Raw genomic sequence first — 20554 nt, 5'->3', positions numbered from 1 at the left:
CGCAAAGGGACCATCCACCCCATTCATGAATGGAATGAATGGGGCCATGTATCGTGAGATTTTGAGTGAAAACCTCCTTCCATCAGCAAGGGCATTAAAGATGAAACGCGGCTGGGTCTTTCAGCATGACAGTGATCCCAAACACACCCCCTGGACAACGAAGGAGTGGCTTCGTTAGAAGCATTTCAAGGTCCTGGAGTGGCTTAGCCAGTCTGCAGATCTCAACCCCGCAGAAAATCTTTGGAGGGAGTTCAAAGTCTGTGTTGCCCAGCGACAGCCCCAAAGCATCACTGCTCTAGAGGAGATCTGCATGGAGGAATGGGCCAAAATACCAGCAACAGTGTGTGAAAACCTTGTGAAGACTTACAGAAAAGGGTTTGATCTCTGTCATTGCCAACAAAGGGTGTATAACAAAGTATTGAGATGAACTTTTGTTATTGACCAAATACTTATTTTCCACCATAATTTGCAAACAAATTCTTTAGAAATCAGACAATGTGATTTTCTGGATTTTTTCCCCTCATTTTGTCTGTCATAGTTGAGGTATACCTATGATGAAAATCACTGGCCTCTCATCTTTTTAAGTGGGAGAACTTCGGTGGCTGACTAAATACTTTTTTTTGCCCCACTGTATGTATGTATGCCTGTAAATTTCAAGTCATAAAGTGTTTGGTTTGCATTGTGTCCTTAGAATGGAGTATGGCAGAAGAAACAAAACAGCTTTCAGGATTCAAGTAGAGAGAGGTAAGAGACGCACAATCAGATTGATGGCTTATTGCACAGTGACAGTGCTATGTGTTTTCAGGGTTATTATTTTAAACTGATTTGTCTTTTCTATCATCCTCTCATAGTGTATGAAGCAATCATGAAGGAGTCTGGACTCAGTGATCTAGAGAGCAAACATTTGGCTAAGAGAGCCAAGCATAGCCGCAATGACACTGGGTAAAGGACACCCTCTGTTTACTGCCTGGTTTGGACTAACAAGATTAGTTCTTTCACCTCACGGCTTTCTCTCTGATTTACTTGTACTCTCTTTTTAAATGTATAACTAATGCCAGTCAAACCTGTCTGTTCACAGTGAAGGCAGCAGCAGCTCAGAGGAATCCTCTGAAAGTGATGACCAGATTCTGGAGAATGCTGTAAGAATTTGTGTGAAGGTTAAATCTGAAGGCAGTCCAAGCAATTATAGTGAAAGCGTGTAGGTCATAGAATTTTGAGGGGGAAGGCTTCCTTCAACCCACCCTGTTGGTATATAAAGCAAAATCAGAATCACTTTAATTGCCAGATGTACAATGTACACAGAAATGAGAAGTTTAAGGTAAAAGTTAGAGTCAAAAACAACAATTATATATGTAATAATACAATATGCATATGCTACACATACTTTTGGGTTAGGAACAATAAAATAAATATGCTGCATTTGCACATATTGCACACAGTCAGAGGATTAGAGACAGCGCTAGGGTTGGTGCATGTGTGCATGTGTCATCCACAATTGGTTACATTTGAATTGTGCTCTTGAAAGGACCACTTGGGTGGTGTAGCTAACTGTGGAACCCAGGATTTTTGGTTAAAGGTAGGGTTGGTGCTTTCATCCCCAGCTCCTCCTGTCCTTGAGTGAGACATTGAACCTTTTATAATGCATTTTTATCCACTGTTTGTGAAATAGCTTTGAATTAGAGAAGCTACCAAATTAGTCTAATGTAAAAGAGATACAGCAGTTTGGGGAGAGTAGACCCAGGCCAACTTTACGCCAAATATAATTAAGCTTTGAGATATCCTGCTAAACAAACAAACCAACAAAAATTATTTTATTTTTTTTCAATCCTAGTGTCAGCTAGTCATCTAAACCAAAAACATGTTCCAAAGCATGTACTTTGTCCAACAGCATCTGTTTGGGTTACGTGTTAAACATGTAGCTGAGAGGGTTAAATTCAGTGCTTGTGAACAAAGAATGACTGTTATTCAAGTGTTTACAGGATTAGTTGTGCAGATGTAATTACATTAGCATATGATGACATAAATAATGAAATCCTGCAAAAAGCAGGTTTTTGATGTTGTGATGTGAAACATCAACACGGTGATGCTGGCAGCCATTGCAGTCTCATGCAGGGGGTGAGGGGGGTTGTCCATGCTTAATGTCAGTTTGGCTAACATCCCCTTCTCACCCACCTCCTCGATGGTGTCCAGAGGGCAGTCCAAGACAGAGCCAGCTCTCCTGACCAGTTTGTTTAGTCTTTTTCTGTCCCTCTTAGAGCCTCCACAGCCCCAACAGACCATTGCATAGAAGATTGCAGATGCCACCACAGTGTCAAAAATGTTCTTAACAGTGAACACTCGGAAGGACCTTGGTCTTCTCAGCAGATGGAGACGACTTCGGCCCTTCTTTTACAGGACATCTGTGTTGTTAGCCCAGTCAAGTTTGTGGTTGAGGTGAACAGCCAGGTATTTGCACTGACCCACGATATCAGTGTCCAAACCCCAGATCTTTAGTGGTGTACTCTGTGGCACCTTCCTACGGTAGTCACTTTAGTATTACCTGATATTAAAGGTAACATCGGACGGGGTCCCATAGGATGATGAACATGATATTTATTTAATTGTTGCTCTTAAACCTTTCGACCTTGGCAAGGAAAGCACACTCTGTGTCTGTTTTCTGAGCTTTTGTGTTCATTTACAGAGCCTTTTTACATTACAAAACACTGTACGATTGAATTTTGCTGCGTCTTCTCACGTATGAATGACACATACACAAAGTCAAAAAGCATCTGGGAAAACACTTGAGACTTATTCACGATAGGAAAACTCTGTATCTGTATGATATTTTCTGGTACTTCAGTCTGTTTTTTGCCATCTACAGCCCACCAACCACATGAACAGCTCTCTAACATCTCTGTACCGGAAGGGAAACCCTGACTCCAACACCTGCTCGCCTATGAGAGATCAGCTCGCTGCCAGTAGTCCTGCGAGCATAGCCAACCCCATTCTGACTGCAGGGACACTGGTTTCCACAGGAGGCTGGTTCATTGATCGAGGCAGACGACATGAGAAGAACAACATCCTCATCGACCTGTGTGAAGAGGAGCCGACTAATACAGCAACAAATGTATGTACTTGTGGAGGGCATGTTTGTACTGAAAGCCTTTTTATTTTTGACATGGATCCCTTACGTGTGTTTATTGAACAAATGACCAAGATATGTACTCTGCAAGACATTTTAAACTTGACAAATTGAAACAGGAGCTGATTCAGATATACACTGTGCACAATTATTAGGCAAATTGTATTCTTGAGGATTAGTTTTATTATTGAACAACTACAGTGGTCAATCCAAAGTGTTAATAAAACTCAGACCTGCCTGTGTGCAGAATTATTTTGCAACTAAACGAAAAACGAAAATGTTCCCATCTCACAGGATTTTTATCTGTTAAAGTGAGAATAACATACAAACAACTCAGAATTCACAGATAAACATTTTGACATTAAAAAAATAAAATAAAATAAAATCAGTGACTAATATACCGAGCCTTCTTTTCAGAGTCACAGACAGAAGCCTCCATTCATGGAGTCTGTCAGTTTCTTGATCTGTTGATGATGAACTTTTTGTGCAGCAGCAGCCACAGCCTCCCACACACTGTTCAGAGAGCTGTACTGTTTTCCTTCATCTTAAATGTCCCATTTAACAGGGGTCCACAAGTTCTCACTAGCGTTCAGGTCAGGTGCGGTAGGGGGCCATTGCATTATTCTTTCATCTTTAAGCCCTTTACTGGCTAGCCACTCAGTGGATTACTTTGATGCATGCGATGGACCACTGTCCTGCATGAAAAGCATGGTCTTCTTGAAAGATGCAGACTTTTTCCTGTAACACTGCTTGAAGAACTGGCAGTGGGTTTGGAAGTTGATTTTGAATCCATCCTATACCTGAAAACTAGCTCATCTTTAATAATTCCAGCCCATACCAGTACCCCCCCTCCACGTTGCTGGTGTCTGAGTCGAAGTGGAGCTCTGTGTTACCGATCCAGCCACGGGCCCATCCATCTGGTCTGCCAAGAGTCACTCACATCTCAGCAGTCCATAAAACTTTTGAATAATCTGACTTCACATATTTCTAGGCCCAGTCTTGACATTTCAACTTATGTGTCTTGTTCAGTGGTGGTTTGGTTTCAGTCTTCCTCACCACGGCCATGTCTTTGAGCACTGAACACCTTGTACTTCTGGGCACTCCTGGTAGGTTGCAGTTCTGGAATATGGCACCTCTGGAGGATAATGGGTTCCTGGTAACTTCATGTTTGATTCTTCTCAAATCTTTGGCTGTTAATTTGTGTCTTTTTTTCTCAACACGTTTCTTGCGACCATGTTGACTATTTGCAGCCACAATATCTTAGCAATTTCAGGACTGCTACATCCTTCTGATGTTGACTTTTCAGAGTCAGTTAAATCTCTGTTTTGGCCCATTTTCCCTGAGGAAAAGAAGCTGCCTAATAGTTATGCACACCTTGATAGAGGGTGTTGATCTCCTTAGGCCACACTCTCCCTCATTACACAAATACACATTACTTAATGTGCTTCAATCCAATAAGCATTCAAGTTTATACAGTTTGGAGTTGGAAAATAAGCATAAAATGATGATATGGTCAAAATACTCACTTGCCTAATAATTGTGCACACAGTTTATTGGTCAGGCTTCCTGGGTTGTGCCGCAGATGAGCTGATACTCAGTGTTTAGCATAAACAAACGTTTCATTTGGTTGAGGTTAATCTTGTATATTAGCCGTTTGGGACTGGCTTAAAAAAACTTTATGGCTTTGAGATTCCTCTTACCATCACCAATGTATGCCATGGTTCCTGGCATGCATTGTTTAATAGTTCTTTTATCTTTTGTGTAACTACAGCTGTTTTGTACTGTACATTACATGTGGATATATGTATAATTCGAATTGCAAGTCACATGTCCTCTGGTTTTCAATTATTTTGATTTATTCTTCTTAAAAAACCAAGAATCAGCCGAATTCTGCCTTTATAAAGACAAATGAAGGAATGAACACAAGTGACACTAGTAATGTCATATTGAGATTTATTTTGTACTATATGTGTTCAGCTGATGATGCTTGACTCATACACCGACTGCCATTTATTTTTGTGACAAGCAGACAGATGTGTCCACCCTGGAGCCTGAGAAATCTCACAAAAAGTCAAACAAAAGGACGAAGATCTCCACTGAAACTACTGAGCCTCGCACCCTGAACAAGAAGGGTACCACATCATCTTTGTCTGTCTAACCATATATACATATAATGCACACTTATTGAATGCCACACCCTAATTGAGCTTTTCAAGCATTGCCTGTAGAGTTGAAGCTAACAATTATTTTCATTATTAATGAATATATTTATTCAGTTTTTAATGTAATATTTATTTATCTAGGTTGTTAAATCGACTACTTGCTTTATTTGTTTAATATAAAAAATGATGCGAGATATCTATAACATGTTACCATAGTCCACTGTGATGTCTAATAACAGTCTACTATGTTGCATTACAAGTAATCTTTTATGCATGAATTACTTTTCAGCAAAATCAAAGTCACCAGAGCTGCAGTATCCCCCTCTGAAATTTGAAGATGTGGGAGGTAATGAAGAGACATTAGCGGTTAGTATCTTTAACCTTGCAATTTTGTTTGTTGTTGTCCCAAATTGTCTTCGATTGTGAGTTTGGGATGGCCGCAGTACATCAGAAGGTTTTAAATCCTACATAATGGGGCTTTAATTTAGCAGTGTTGATTGTATGTTATTTTATTCATTTGTCTTGTAATTTTTACGTGTTATTATTTGACATGATTGCAGGAGGTGTGTAAGCTGCTGATCCACATTCATCACCCAGAGGTGTATCAACAGCTGGGAATGGTTCCTCCAAGGGGATTTCTCCTTCATGGACCTCCCGGTTGTGGAAAGACCCTGCTGGCCCAGGCTGTGGCTGGGGTGAGCACTGCACAGTACCGACACATGGGGAAAATGGCTTCCCATTGAATATGTTACATCAATTCAGTTCAATTTTATTTATATAGCGCCAAATCACGACCAAAGTTGTCTCAGGACACTTTCCACATAGAGCAGGTACAGACCAAACTCTTTATCTACACCCAACATTTCCCTCATGAGCAAGCACTTGGCGACAGTGGTGAGGAAAAACTTCTTTTTAGCGGGCAGATAGCTGCCTCTGGGTGAGCTCATTTCAAAATGGCATGAAGTTAAAGATGACACATTTCTTTAATATTTTAAGCAAGATTATTTATTTAATCACATTTTTTACAGTTTGTTTGTTTGTGGTGTCTCTGAGAACTCTGTTTTGGGGTTGTGGCTTGGCACTCTGGGCAAATGCGGCACTAGTTCTGTGTGAACAAGAGGTAGAGAAGCTTTGCAACACTCTGTCCTTAATTATCTCTACCCCCTGGTGAGGTTCCAGCAAATCAGTGTGGGCTGACTGCAGGACAGTGGAGCGATGAGGTTAGGGAACCAGGAGTTGCTCAATAACTTTATCATTACTTTTTACGCTTTAATTCAAATGGCAATGGCTAATGTCTAAGGAGTTAACTGGGGTCCCACCAGAGTTCCCTCAAGGACTTGGACATTTCTTAAGCCATTACCAAGGGTGGGGTCCTGTAACTGAGGGGTTCCGTACTTACTGAAAAATCTTCTTTACAACTAAGCAGAAATCCACAAAAGTGTTTAAAATCAAATGTCCGTTTTCCTCGTATCAGGTTTCTTTGTCATTTAGTCTTCTATGTACTTTACTGAGTTTTGGTGGCAAGTCCATGTTCCTCTGCCTCCCTCTAGTTGGGATGCCACAATATACAAATAATGATGAGGCAATAAGCAATGTCTACAGGGACATTTACAATGTGCAGGTATTTATGTTGATAGCGACAGTGAGTGATGAATGTACATGTTAAAACTTTGCATTAGTGGATGATAAATGGCCAGTCAAGTTGGTGCCAGAGGCTTAGTGAAACTGTTTGACTATCTAACTGTTCATCAGGGTGACGGTTTGTGGAAATAAATTTGTGTCTGATCTTTTTGGTGTTCAGAGATTGTGCACCAGTCCAGTTTATTGTTGAGGTGGACACCCAGGTATTTGTACTCCTCCACGATCTCAATGTCCAAGCCCTGGACGCTCACTGGAGCAGTCTGTGGTGCTTCCTGCAGAAGTCTATCACTATCCTCTTAGTATTGCTAGTGTTGATGTGCAGGTGGTTCAGTCCACACCAGTTGACAAAGTTAGTGATGACTTCCCTGTATTCCAAAACATTCCCCTGTGATACACATCCAACGATGGAGGTGGCAGCTGTCTGTGTTGTGTCTGAAGTCTGATGTGAAGATAAAGGAGAGAGCACAGTACTGTGGAGCCCCGGTGCTGCAAACTGCCACATCCGACACACAGTCGCAAAGCCTCACATACTGTGGTCTGTTGGTGAGGTAGTCTGTGGTCCATGCAGCCAGGTGACAGTCTACTCCAGCTCCTTCTAGCTTCCCCCTCAGCAGTGATGGCTGGATTGTGTTGAAAGCACTGGAGAAGTCAAAAAAGATGACCCTCAGAGTGCTCCCAGTGCTCTCCAGGTGGGAAAGAGAGCGATGGAGCAGGTAGATGACTGCATTTTGAGTGTGCTGTTTGCTCTATGTTCATTCAGAGTTTTGTATTTTTGAAATCTCTTTGGCCAAAACTGTCACTAAAACTGCTACCTTTACAGCTAGGCCAAGTGGGATATAAAGGCTGTGTGTATTTTTTGTGCATGTTAAACAGAGGGATGTAATCATGTGTTCCAGGAGTTGCAGCTGCCCATGTTGAAGGTGTCCGCTCCAGAGCTGGTGTCTGGAGTGTCAGGGGAGTCTGAGCAGAAGCTCAGAGAGCTGTTTGACCTGGCTGTGGTTTGTTGTGCTTTTCCTCTAGTTGATACAGTATAATTATTGAGTTATGATAAACAATGTTGACTAAGTTTTTCTCTCTGAACATCATTTTTTTCCTCTCCCCTTGCAGACCTCTGCCCCATGTATATTGTTCATAGATGAGATAGATGCTATCACCCCAAAGAGAGAGGTGGCCTCTAAAGACATGGAGAGGAGGATTGTAGCCCAGCTGCTTACCTGCATGGATGGTAGGATACACTGCCTTCAGAGTGACATGTAATTACCCAGAGTAAATTTATATTTCCTGATCGTAGCTGTATGTAGGTTATAAGATGTTCTAAATCTACTTTCGTCTTTTTTAGGGAACAACATCATTTTTATTATTGTTGTATTATTAAATTAAACCTGTTTGGTTAGGTGGAAATTGGAGTTTGTGCAAAAATTCGTCTTTTTGGGACAGCTTTTTAAATGACTGATAATTCCTGTGAAGTATTCCAACAAATACCCTTTCTTTCAGCTGTAATTGATGAAAGGTGCTCTCCACACATGCAGTTTGGTACATGTGTAAGACTGACGCAGATGGAATGCTATCAAACCCTTTAACTGGACTACAGATGAGGTCACATTTTTCTGGTGCTTGCCTCCTGACAGACTTGAACAGTCTGACATTAACGGCACAGGTCCTGGTCATCGGTGCCACCAACAGGCCAGACTCCCTGGACCCCGCCCTCCGCAGAGCTGGACGCTTTGACAGAGAGATCTGCCTGGGTATTCCTGATGAAGCCGCTCGTCTCAGGTCAGCCATTCATGATTACACGTAAATGAGTATCCATATCACTATGTTTAGTACTGTAGTCACAATAATCAAGATTAGTAGTCTCAAAACACATTTCTAATTGGACTTTTGTCATTTACTTGGTGGTTTTGTCAGAGCTCTGTATATCATCTCTAAATCTCCAGATTTCCTCCCAGCTCACTGTTGATGTGTTTCAAACTCTTTATAGTTCACAGTTGATTTCACAACATCAACAGTGAGTGGATAAGAAAGCTGTCTCTTGTCTTATTCAGTCTGACAGGAGCTGCCAGTTTTACCGTTTAACTTTCATTTTAATCACAGTATTTCATATCGGCTGATACACCCTTCATTTATTCATCATTCAAGAGTCAAGATTGTCTTTATTGTCACTGAGCGTAACATGTCAATGAAATTTGCATTGCAACCCCCATGTTAGAAACAATAAGAAAGATAAGAAAGAAAATAAAATAAAGATACTAGAATAAAATAAAGTAACATGCAGATAAAAATATGCGAAAATGCAATGCAAGAGTGGTGAACGTGGAAATGAGTAAAAACAAACAAACAAAAACGTAACCACGGGAGCTACGCTGCGTCTGCACGCGCCGCCATCATCATATACAGTGTATTTGCCAGCCTGACCTGCCAGCATTTAGGTTAGGTTAAAATGCAGAAAGTGGGTGGATGGACAGTAACAACTGACACAGTGCACAAAGTCAGTCATTGTCAAATGATTCAGATAAGAAACAGCTGCATATACGCTACCAGGCAAAAGTTTGGATGACTTGGTTTGGGTGTCTTGGCCCCCACAATCACCTGACCTAAACCCAATCAAGTGAGTGTGAAGGCAAAACAGCTAACCAGGGCTCAGCCACTCTGGGAGCTCCTCCAAGACTGTTGAAAACCCATTTCAGGTGACTGCCTCATGAAGCTGATTAAGAGAATACCAAGAGTGTGCAAAGCTGTCGTCAAAGCAAAAGCTGGCAACTTCGAAGAATCTAAAATATAAAGCACATTCTGGTTTGCTTAACCCTCTTTTTGTTTACTACATAATTCCATATGTGTTCCTTCACAGTTTTGATGTCTCCAGTGTAAATCTACAGTGTAGACAGTAATAAAAATAAAGAAAAAACATTGAGTGAAATGTGTGTCCAAACTTTTGATTAGTGTATTTTTTTAACTTAATGTAGTATGAACATGTCTGTTGCTCTCCTTGAATTTTATCCAAAGCATGTTTCCAGTAGATTCTTTGTTCTCTGGGGTAAACAGAGGGATAGTATGTGCCAATCATTTGTATTTAGACATTTACCCAATGATCACAGTCTCTGACTCACATTATTTGAACACTTAAACAGAATGCTTTGTGCTCTATCAGGATCTTGAAGACGCTGTGTCGAAAGCTAAAGCTGCCAGAGGACTTTGACTACCAGCAGCTGGCCCGGCTCACCCCAGGCTATGTGGGCGCAGACCTTATGGCTCTGTGTCGCGAAGCTGCCATGAGTGCTGTAAACAGGGTTCTGCTGGAAATAAGAGGACAGTCACAGAGCCATAGCCAGAGCTCTACTGAAGATCTGTTAACAAGCGGAGTTCAGACTGAGCCTGTTGTGACAGATAAAGAGATCAGACAGCAGCAGACAACAGACGTCAACCCAGCACCTCAGGAAGACTCAGGGCAGAATGACCTGCAGGTATGACGAGCTCCAACAATACAACTCACAAACTCCATTCATTATGATGCTGCACCTTGCTCAGTCAGAATCTAATGTGTGTTTTCCAAGCTAATCAGTTAACAATCAGACAGATGAGAAGAAGTGATCCTTCCTGAATAAATTAGGAGTAAAAGTCCTGATTCTTGCTGGAAACCATGTTTTATTTGTCATCAATATTTATACAGATAGACTGTCTTGCAACATGTCAGTATATGCACTTACCATGACAGTGTTGTTTTATCTCAAAGCTTAACATTACTGCTAATCTTTTCCCAAAGCAGTGTGTTTTCCTATCTGCAACTATTAGTTTCCATTTTCAGTCAGTATCGTTATTAACCTTTAGAGCCTCAAAACTCATTAGAGCTTGGTGTCTGTGGAAAAAATGTCTTTTTTAATTGTAATTGTTGTTAAAGGTTTACCCAGACCATCATGAAAGTGGACCAGATTACTTTCTTCTTTTTTTTTTCGCTTTTACCACACTGTCTTTGTGCTTCATTAGACAGACTCAACAATGTCTTGTCTTGTCTTCTGTTCATTTTGTAGACTTTGCATCTGTGGCCTGAGAATTGATGTATTTAATCAGTGCTAGACTTTGTTACGGTCAGGTGTGACAGGTGTTTGCGAACATTTAATGGTCCAATTTGTAAATGTTTGACCATATAAAGAGGGCATTTTTTTTAATGAATTAAAAAGAGAAGAAATTTCAACAGATGAGACAAAATCCAAAAAACAAAAGTCATAAAATATCTAGTGCTTGGATTGTAATTGTAATATAAATAAATGTTACTTACTGAATATGCTATAGTTATATAGTGATTGAAGAGAGACTATTTGCAGCACAAGTTCTGTATTTAAACCATGTATTGATTTTTTTTTTTACTTTGAGGGACATTTTTAAGCAGATCATTTGCATTTTGTCCTGTGTTTTTTGTCTTTTTATACAGTTACTGGAAGTTTATTCCAAACCATGCTCATCACAGAAGCAACTTTTTTTTTATAAACAGTAGTGAACCCTGTTACCCTCTTGCAGCTGTTAGAAGCTCTTGAATGTGTGCAACCATAAAGTTGTGTGAAAGTCTTTTTTAACGTTTTTTCTTTCTTTTTCTTTTTCTTTTTTTTGCCAAAAGATAAATAAAAACCCAGAAATGAAGAGCCTTACATTCAATGTAGTGAAATATACACATGTATAACTGAAGAGCTGGAATGTTAGTGCCTGTCAGTTTGTATAAGAGTGATAGCAGTTTCCAGTTCTGTGTTTTGAATTTTAGTGGTGGGGCCTTTAAAGAATGCTGACTTTTATGTCCTTCTTCCCTGTGTCCAGCAGAAGGAGCTGTGGCACCTTTTACAGCTGCTAAAGACCACTAAGAAGCTGTCAGACGAAGAGCTGGCCGGCCTGTCCATCCTCATGTCAGACTTCCAGGCCTCTCTGGCCAGTGTCCAGCCCTCAGCCAAGAGGGAGGGCTTTGCCACAGTGCCTGATGTCACATGGGCAGATGTAGGAGCCCTGCAGGACATCAGAGAGGAGCTCACAATGGCCATACTGGTAAACCAGGCTTCTTGAGCCTTCTCATTTTCATATATTTTGTCATATAGTGGCCCTCTAATCTGCCTTTTAAAACTGTAGTCATACGTGTGGAGGAATTCTATTCTGCCAGAAAACATCTGTTCTTCCCTGTGTTGTCTGTGATCTTGATTTGAAGTCTTCATCTTGTTATCTTGTTAGAGACTGGAGGCAGTCACCCTGTACTTGGTACTTTGTCACATATGAGAGTCAGTTATTCCATGACTGTTGACATTGTCCCTTTTAATATATAAGAGATTCATTCACAAAAAAAAAAACACATTACATGTGTAATGACTGTGACATTATGAACAGACTGGGTTCATTGGAGTTCAGTGGTGGACTGGTCCTACTGTGATCGGGCCGACATTGGACCTGGTTCACTGTCATTACGCTGCCTGTGATTGTTACCCATAGACTGTGTTAAACATAGACGTAGTCTGCATTATGATACCCATATGTGTCTGAAGGGTTATTATGAAGCTCACAGGCAGCGCCTGCGGCCGTTGACGTCTTGGCAGTGCTTGACTCCACCGGCGTTACGGCGATTAATCCAAAAATCCAAAAATGGGCAAAGAGGTAGAGTGTGGGTGGAGCTGAGGTGGGCCAAATGAAGCCTGGTTGCTGGCTAGCTGTCACTCAAAGCAGATATGCCCATAATTCTGCATAACTTTAAGTCTTAGTGTAATTGGAGTTATTATATAAGAATTCATCCCCTGCACATTAGTCATGAAGTGGGAAATTAGCTAAAGAGCAGCTGTAAAGTTGCCCGTTTTAATACGGGGTTCTATGGGGATTGACCTGCTTTTAGAGTGAGTCTCAAGTGGCCGTTCAAGGAACTCTAGTTTTTGGCACATGGACGTTGACTTCATCTTTCAGCCAGTTGGCTCCTTGGTATTGGCACAGAATGACCCAGCTGTGCTTGTGTTTGTGTGTGTCTGTTTGTCTGTCTGTCTGTGTCCCTGGCAGGCTCCAGTGCGCTCTCCAGAGCAGTTCAGAGCTCTGGGGCTCAGCACTCCATCTGGTGTACTGCTGGCTGGACCTCCAGGATGTGGAAAAACACTGCTGGCCAAGGTTGCCCACGACACCAACACAACCATACATATCAGTTAAAATTGCACAGCATAACACAGCATTGTCTCGTAAAATTTACTCAAAATGTCTTACATAATCTAGTATACTATTATGGACAGTTGTCCTCTCAGTTTACCACAAATTATTTGTAATCAAAATATACTCCAAATAATCAGTTGAGTCTGTTTTCTTGTGGCTAATTGATATTTCTTCTCTGTTAGAGTATGTTTCTTTAAATCACAGAGCTGAGGTTCTGGACTAAAAAAACTCTTCTGGGAGTTGCACTTGTTTATTAGTTATTCAAGATGCAGCTGCAAGTTCTGTGACAACAAATGTAAAGCATTTTGAGACAAAGTGATACTTCATTTATATACAACAAGTTATATATGTTGGTACTCTGTATAAGAATAGTTTTACATAACTTCTGTCTGAGAGTGAAATACGACAATCTTATGTCTTTGTATTAAGTGCTGGTCAGCACATGGTTAGCCTAGTGCTGCATAGAGACAAAATTAAAAAATACACCTACTAAACACAGAAAAAAACACCTAAAATGAAAAGCTTTGGTTTTAGAATGTATTTCTCAAAATCAGAAAAATCAGGCTCAGAGAATGTTTTGGTTTCTCTGCCCGAAATCAGGGCCAACTAGGTAAAAATGTAGGGCCCAATTTTTCTACTCTTTTCTGCTCTGCCAGGTCGTCTAGAATATTTCTGTCTGTCTCTACAAGGAGAGAGTGAAGCTGGTCATTTTCTCACTGTACCTGACTGCATTACTATGTTTTCTCCTGACAGGCAGTGGCCAATGAATCAGGCCTCAACTTTATCTCTGTCAAGGGTCCAGAGCTGCTCAACATGGTAAGTCACTGAGCTGCAGGAGCATGCTGATGTAGTGGATGCTGCTTGTGCATTATTGCATTGTTTTGGGGTTGGATCATAGTACAGCCAACAATCTCTGTCTCAGTTCGTTCTGCTAACATCAAATCAGTGTGCTGTACCTGGTGTTTCTGGATATCTTGATGATTTGTTCAGACACTGCTCCCTTTTATTGAGTTTTCCTTTTTCCAGCCTGTTTCCATAAGCTCCTCCCAGTTTGTCATTCTCTTCACACCCTCACTCTTAATATTGACAAAGCTCCATCAATCCTATTCACCACAACAGGAGTCAGAGGGGGCTGGTGTTAAGTGATGAATCTGTGTGTTTGTCTGTACAGTATGTGGGAGAAAGTGAGCGGGCTGTCAGGCAGGTTTTCCAGAGAGGACGCAACTCAGCTCCTTGTGTCATCTTCTTTGATGAGATTGATGCTCTGTGTCCTCGCCGCTCAGGCCATGAGGTGAGAGGGATGGACTTGACTTAGAAAGGGATCCATGGGTATCGTGTTCAAGACATCAGATTGTACAATACAACACACGAGCTGCGTTGTGGATCTTCCTGTCAGTTGACAGGATATAGATGCTTTATAAAGACAGCACAGGAAGTCAGGCTACAGTATCAGGGGAACAATGGAGACAAAAGTCCTACTTTTGTGGAAAGTTGATGCTCATCCACCTTTGGAAATAGGAAATTGCCATTTCCAAACAACATGACATTGCTGGTGTAGATGCATTCAGGTGTTATGATGTGAGTCATGCACAGCCAGTGCATTCCTCTTGACAATCAATCACAATACAAAAACGTCAAATAAAAGATCTTCAAATATGTTGAAAATGTATTTTTCTAGGTTTTGGTCATGTAACATTTCCACTAAAACCTGCAAATGTCATCATCAGCTCCTCAGTACTTATCTCTTGTTTGATCATTTTTTGGTGGGCTGTAAATCATTGGCTAAACTTTGACCATATCCTTAAAGTTTCAATTTCTATTTAAGAGAGATTTCTCTTAAAAAAAATGCATTTTCAGATCACATTGAACTACTCTTTGTGCAGCTTCGTTGTGTAGTGGTCTGGTGACCCTCATGCTACATAAAGAGTGTTTGTGTGTTCAGTCAGGAGCCAGTGTACGGGTTGTCAACCAGCTGCTCACAGAGATGGACGGCCTAGAGACTCGACGGCAGGTCTTCATCATGGCTGCAACAAACAGACCAGGTACATATCCAGCTTCTGTCAGACGTGAACCCCTCAGAGTAACCGGAGATATGTTGAAGCCAGCTTGGTTCGTTAGACTGGGAGAACAGTTGGAAGAATTGTGTTTTTCGAGCAGTTTGCAACAGGAGGGGACAGTAGCTAAGTAGGTTTAAGTACTGTGTGCATCAGTACTAAAAATGTTATGTTGTACATAATATCAGTCACACATTTTTCTGTGGAGTGATTTTACATTTAATACTCTGAAAATACAGCTGTACTTTTACAAAATAGAATTTTAAATGCAGGCTTTTTACTTGTAAGGGAGTATTTTTACATTATTGTATTGGTACTTTTAATGAAGTATAGGATCTAAATACTTCTTCCATCACAGTTTTACAACCTGTAACACTAAATGTCACTGTCTCTTACCAGATATCATTGACCCTGCCATTCTCAGGCCGGGTCGTCTAGATAAAACCTTGTATGTGGGTCTGCCACCTCCAGCGGACCGCCATGCCATCCTGCTCACCATTACTAAGGTAAGATTGAGAAATGTAAAATTGCCCATAATGTGATCTCAGGTAGCTGTAAAAGCCAGATGGTCCCTCTCCTCTTTAGCTCGTGGGATGCGGTGTCCATGATTTCCAAAAAGAATTTCAAATTTTGACTTGTAGGACCACAGGACAGTCTTCCATTTTGCCTTTTTCCATCTTAAATGAGCTCAGGCCCAGAGAAGGCGGCACCGTTTCTGGATCTTGTTTAACTATGGTTTCCTCTTTGAATGGCAGACTTCAACTTGCCCTGCAGTGATGTCCACTACAGAATCATGTTTGTTTCAAATGTAGTGACATCTGAGGGCCCAAAGATTACGGCCATTCAGAGTTGTTTTTTGGCCTTGTCCCTTATATACAACACAGAGATTTCTTCAGATTCTCTTAATCTTCTTTGTTTTAGACAATGAAATACCCAAAATGCTTTGCAATTTACATTGAGAAACATTATTCTTGAATTGTTGCACTATTTGTCAGCACAGTCTGTCACAGAGTGGTGAAGCCCTCCCGATCTTTACTTCAGACGGATTCAGCCTCTCTGGGAGCCTCTTTTTATACCCGATCATGTTACTTACCTGTTGCCAGTTAATCTAATTAATTGTGAGATGTTCCACCGGGTGTTTCCTTTCAGCAATTCACAACGTTTCCAGCCTTTTGTCGCCACTGTCCCAACTTTTGGAAATGTGTGTAACTGATATGTCTTAAACCTGATCCGTAGCTAGATTTTTCATTTTAGTCGGCATCAAGTATGTTCCACAATTGTCTTTAACATATTTATGTGACATCTGACCATAAAATGTATTTCAATTGACATTGGAAGTGTTCATCCACAAAGTGTTGTTTCAGAAAGTCATGCAGTTGTCTGTTCTGATAAGGCATAGTTTTTGGGTTTTACTTTCTACTTTGGAAGGGGCTAGGCTAACAGTTTCTGCTTCCAGTCTTTGTCCTAAGCTAGGATAACCACATATCAGACCATCTTTAAATGCACAGATGAAATAGCTGTCGATCTTTTCAAGTGACCCGTGATTCATTTGTTGTAGGGGGGGACCAAACCTCAGCTGGAGCAGGATGTCTGTCTTGAAGAGATCGCCTTTGATGAACGCTGTGATTGTTTCACGTAGGTCTTACCTAGAAAAACCAGCTGTCCTGATTGATATGTCCACACTGTTTCTCCTGGTTTAGTGTGAAAATGAAGTGGCTGAGGTGGATATGTTTTTTCTCAAGTTGCAATGTCAGCGTTCATGGTGTCTATGATACTGATTAAATGTAGAAGCACTGATCTGTAAATATAAACATGCTTGTCTATGTTTGATCCAGTGGTGCTGACCTGACGGCGTTAGTGAGGGAAGCATCTGTTAATGCCCTGAGAGCCCACCTGAGCTCCCAGAATTCCTCAGCTTCTTCTTCTGGTAACTTGCCCCTGCAAATGTGTACAGTATTAAGTATTTAAAGATGCAACTGCAGTAGTTTGACATATGTACATACGAACGTATGTACGTACAGTATGTCTACATACATTTATATATACACACACACACACACACACATTCATACATACATACACTCTCCCGATATCACCAGATTGGGAGAGGAGCAAGAGAGAGGGTGGATGTCAGAGAAGCTGTGTGTGTGTGTGTGTGTGTGTGTGTGTGTGTGTGTGTGTGTTCAAATTAACCTGGAGGCCGACATGCATAACCCTAATATGTATAGATGTCTTTTCAGATTTGCATATTCTAAGCAATCATTTCGATATATGCCTGGTTGATTGATTTGGTATCCTGGAATGTTCCATTAAACCTAGTGCCAAAAATGTTACCTTCAACTCTGATCTTATGTTTGATTATCAGGTTGATAAAGTAGTAAAATCCTCTTTTAGAAAAAAACCTAAAGTTTAATCCACTCAAGGAAAAACATATTAGGGTCCAGTGTCAGGCAAGACCAAAACAACAAAACAATGCCCATTCAGTTTCCCTCCTCCTTTTGTCTTTTTATTAATAGTGAAGAGAGTCAACTGTTAGACCAATCACTCAGTACAGTATTTTGGGTGTAGAGAAGTTTGTAATGTTGTAGGAACAGTAGAGAAAACTGACATCAGAGCAGCTTCTCCAGTCTTCCAGAACAACTAGCAAAACTGGGTGAGGCAACTAAAATCAGTAGACCCCAAAGAGTATAGTCAAGACAAGTCTGAGATTGTAGAAAAATGTGATGCACTTCAGTTATACAGACCTTCTAATCCTTGTGGTGGAGTATCCCCTCCCCCTCCATTAGCCGGCTGATGTGCCCTTGAGCAAGGCACTTAGCCCCCCCAGTATGCTCCCTGGGTGCTTGATTGCAGCCCACTGCTCCTGTGGTTCACTGCATGTTGCATGTGTGTGTGTTTCTTCAAGCAGTGATGGGTGAAATGCAGAGAGTAATTTCCCCTAGTCGTGGGATTAATAAAGTAAATAAAACATTTAAAAACAAATGTATCCCCAATACTGCAACTATAGTCCCAACTGTGACTACACTTCCGTTATTTGTATTAGCTTCCAGTTTGCTTTACAATAGTATGTGTGTATCCTCCATAGGCCAATGAGCTGTGATGAGTGTGGGAAGAACTGCCATGTTAAAAAGGGGGAAACTACGATTTACAGTTGTACAGTGTAATTAGCACCTGGATACAAATATGAGTGGAAATAGCAAGCTGGAAAACAGTAACTATCACATGATAGAATCCAGGACTGTGTCTCATGCTGAGTTGACATAATTCTGTTAATTGACTTACAGGTTACTTCATTGTCACACACAGGTCACACATACTCCTCTAGCTCTGTCACTGACATCAGAGTGAACAAGCAGAACTTTGATGATGCCTTCAAGAAAGTTCGTCCATCTGTGTCCCAAAAGGTAAGAAAGTATGTGACCAGACCAGAAGATACCTTAGGCCAGTGCCTATTTTGGCACAGTGGCCAGATTCAGAGAAGAAGTTGACGTCAGTACACCTTTTTTTTCCACTACCTTTGAAAAAAAAGCAAGTATTCATGTGCTCTGGCAAAACCTCTGTTTTTGATAAAACAAAAGAAGGCCAAAATGTCAAACATTAAATGTTGTTTAAACAAATAGAGAAAATTATTTATACTTTGTCGGACATTGTATATACTGTGTAAATAGAATATACTCTAAATCTGGAAAAATGTTTAGGACTAAAAAAAAACTATTGAGGTTCAATACCCAACTCTATTGTTTAGTGTATTTTCCTCTTGATTTTCCTCTGAGACCTCCATATAATAGAACTATTTGTTAATTGAACAGTTGTATAGCTATTATGTTGTAAAGTAACACTACCTAGTGTAATGCACTGGTTCATTACGTGTCCATTACTCTGGCAGGATTCCAGATGCTGCAGATAATTGCAGACTGTTTGCCACTGCAGTCCGTTCTGTGTCATACTGTCTATCAGATCGCTGTCCTATAACCTCACTTCTATCAAGTAGCCAGGAGAACCAGTCCGACTAGTCCCTTACTAAACGCTGCAACATTAAACTGTGGGATGCAGTACTCAAAATTCCTTCATACTCTCAGTCTATAATTATGTAAGCATTACAGAAGTAACACTTAAACACCAGCAACAAATATGGTCATAGATGTAGAAATACAGAGAGACCTCAGTGCTTCCTCACCCATAACAGTCACTCAGCAGCTGATGTTTGTTGCGTGAAATGAAAGGAGAGAGGCACGGTTGACGTATTTCTTTAGGATCCTTTTGAAGCTGCTCGGCTGCTTTTGTTTCTGAGTGAAAACCACAAACATGCAGTGACTGTGTGTTCCCTGTACAGGACCAGCGGATCTACGAGCAACTCAGAGAGTCCCTCAGCAGATAAGTGCAAGACCAGAACCGTCACCAGCAATAGTTCAGTCAATAATATTGTGTTATGTATTTATAAAATCACAATATGATTTTATTGTGGTTGAATCAACTGATTCCTGCTTTTATAATAAAAACTGTGTGGAGAAACCAGAGATGAATCGTCTGGCATGCACTCTGACAAAAGATTTAGGTCTTATCAAATACACAGATAAGCTACTGTTCTGTTATCAGGGCTTTCAGTAAACTCGTCTCCATAATCCCACCATGTGACTGTAAACTGACTGATAGCTGTAGTGTATTGACACACTGCATTTTATTGCTGTTCTTTATCAGATTGTTTCTTATCAGAATATCAATGTCAGTGGCTCACTGTTTGACGATTTAACCATCCCATCAATACAACTTTTACGTTTTTTATAAATCCAACGTTTTCTGTAGTAAATTATTCTTTTACATGATGAAGCTGCTGACACAAGGAGTAGAGCATATTCTTAGGTTGCACAAAACCTACATACGATTTCTCTCTTGTTCAATGAGAAGGAACTTGTCACATCTATAAGATGTCTATAGTAAGAAATATACAATATCAGCATTCTTAAAAATGTATATATTGCAATATTGTATAATTAATGAGGGTACTTGCTCCATCAGTCAGTCAGTCATTTCCCATACTACAGTAAGCCAGTCAAAGGCATCGACTTGAGTGCTGTTTGTGAAGCATGTGTTGTAGAGCTGGTTAGCTCAGTTTTATCTGTCTAGCTACAGTACTGTTCTAATTTGAACTTTTTCAAAGGAACATGTCACTGTTGACTGGTGTGTCCCTTTATCACATTTTGACACAGTTAGCTTCTTACTGTAGAAATAATGCGGACGTAACTCATAAGAATGATTGCTATGTTTATTTATGTGTAAGCTGTACCAGTGAAGCAGGACCATGGTAATGATGTTACATTACCATGGTGAGAGCTGTCAGAGTATCTGTGGAACAGCTCCAGCCATCAGAGTGATAATCACTTGGGTTTTGACATAAACGCAGCCCTTATTTACCTAATTTT

General features: G+C 40.6%; 1 protein-coding gene across 8 annotated transcripts in view; it reads left to right on the top strand.

Moving 5' to 3' along the window:
• Nucleotides 1–20554, top strand: part of nvl (nuclear VCP like) — a 27723-nt gene extending 7169 nt beyond the window's left edge. For 5 of the 8 annotated variants that reach the window (XM_041947497.1, XM_041947494.1, XM_041947496.1 and 2 more), the window contains 21 exons: nucleotides 692–744; nucleotides 852–942; nucleotides 1079–1139; nucleotides 2861–3106; nucleotides 5148–5253; nucleotides 5573–5649; nucleotides 5844–5978; nucleotides 7821–7922; nucleotides 8032–8149; nucleotides 8553–8697; nucleotides 10073–10385; nucleotides 11728–11949; nucleotides 12937–13041; nucleotides 13834–13896; nucleotides 14252–14371; nucleotides 15023–15122; nucleotides 15534–15640; nucleotides 16693–16769; nucleotides 16970–17061; nucleotides 18441–18538; nucleotides 19468–20553. In XM_041947497.1, coding sequence (XP_041803431.1) covers nucleotides 692–744; nucleotides 852–942; nucleotides 1079–1139; nucleotides 2861–3106; nucleotides 5148–5253; nucleotides 5573–5649; nucleotides 5844–5978; nucleotides 7821–7922; nucleotides 8032–8149; nucleotides 8553–8697; nucleotides 10073–10385; nucleotides 11728–11949; nucleotides 12937–13041; nucleotides 13834–13896; nucleotides 14252–14371; nucleotides 15023–15122; nucleotides 15534–15640; nucleotides 16693–16769; nucleotides 16970–17061; nucleotides 18441–18538; nucleotides 19468–19512 — 2476 coding nt within the window. In that variant the 3' untranslated portion in view covers nucleotides 19513–20553. Of the gene's footprint in view, nucleotides 1–691; nucleotides 745–851; nucleotides 943–1078; nucleotides 1140–2860; nucleotides 3107–5147; nucleotides 5254–5572; nucleotides 5650–5843; nucleotides 5979–7820; nucleotides 7923–8031; nucleotides 8150–8552; nucleotides 8698–10072; nucleotides 10386–11727; nucleotides 11950–12936; nucleotides 13042–13833; nucleotides 13897–14251; nucleotides 14372–15022; nucleotides 15123–15533; nucleotides 15641–16692; nucleotides 16770–16969; nucleotides 17062–18440; nucleotides 18539–19467 lie in introns of all 8 variants that reach the window. The other 3 variants (XM_041947499.1, XM_041947500.1, XM_041947498.1) reach the window with 3 other exon arrangements.

This window comes from Chelmon rostratus, chromosome 11 (assembly GCF_017976325.1).
Source record: "Chelmon rostratus isolate fCheRos1 chromosome 11, fCheRos1.pri, whole genome shotgun sequence".
Taxonomy (NCBI): domain Eukaryota; kingdom Metazoa; phylum Chordata; class Actinopteri; order Chaetodontiformes; family Chaetodontidae; genus Chelmon; species Chelmon rostratus.
Note: the sequence above shows the minus strand (reverse complement) of the source record. Positions and strands in the feature narration are given on the sequence as shown.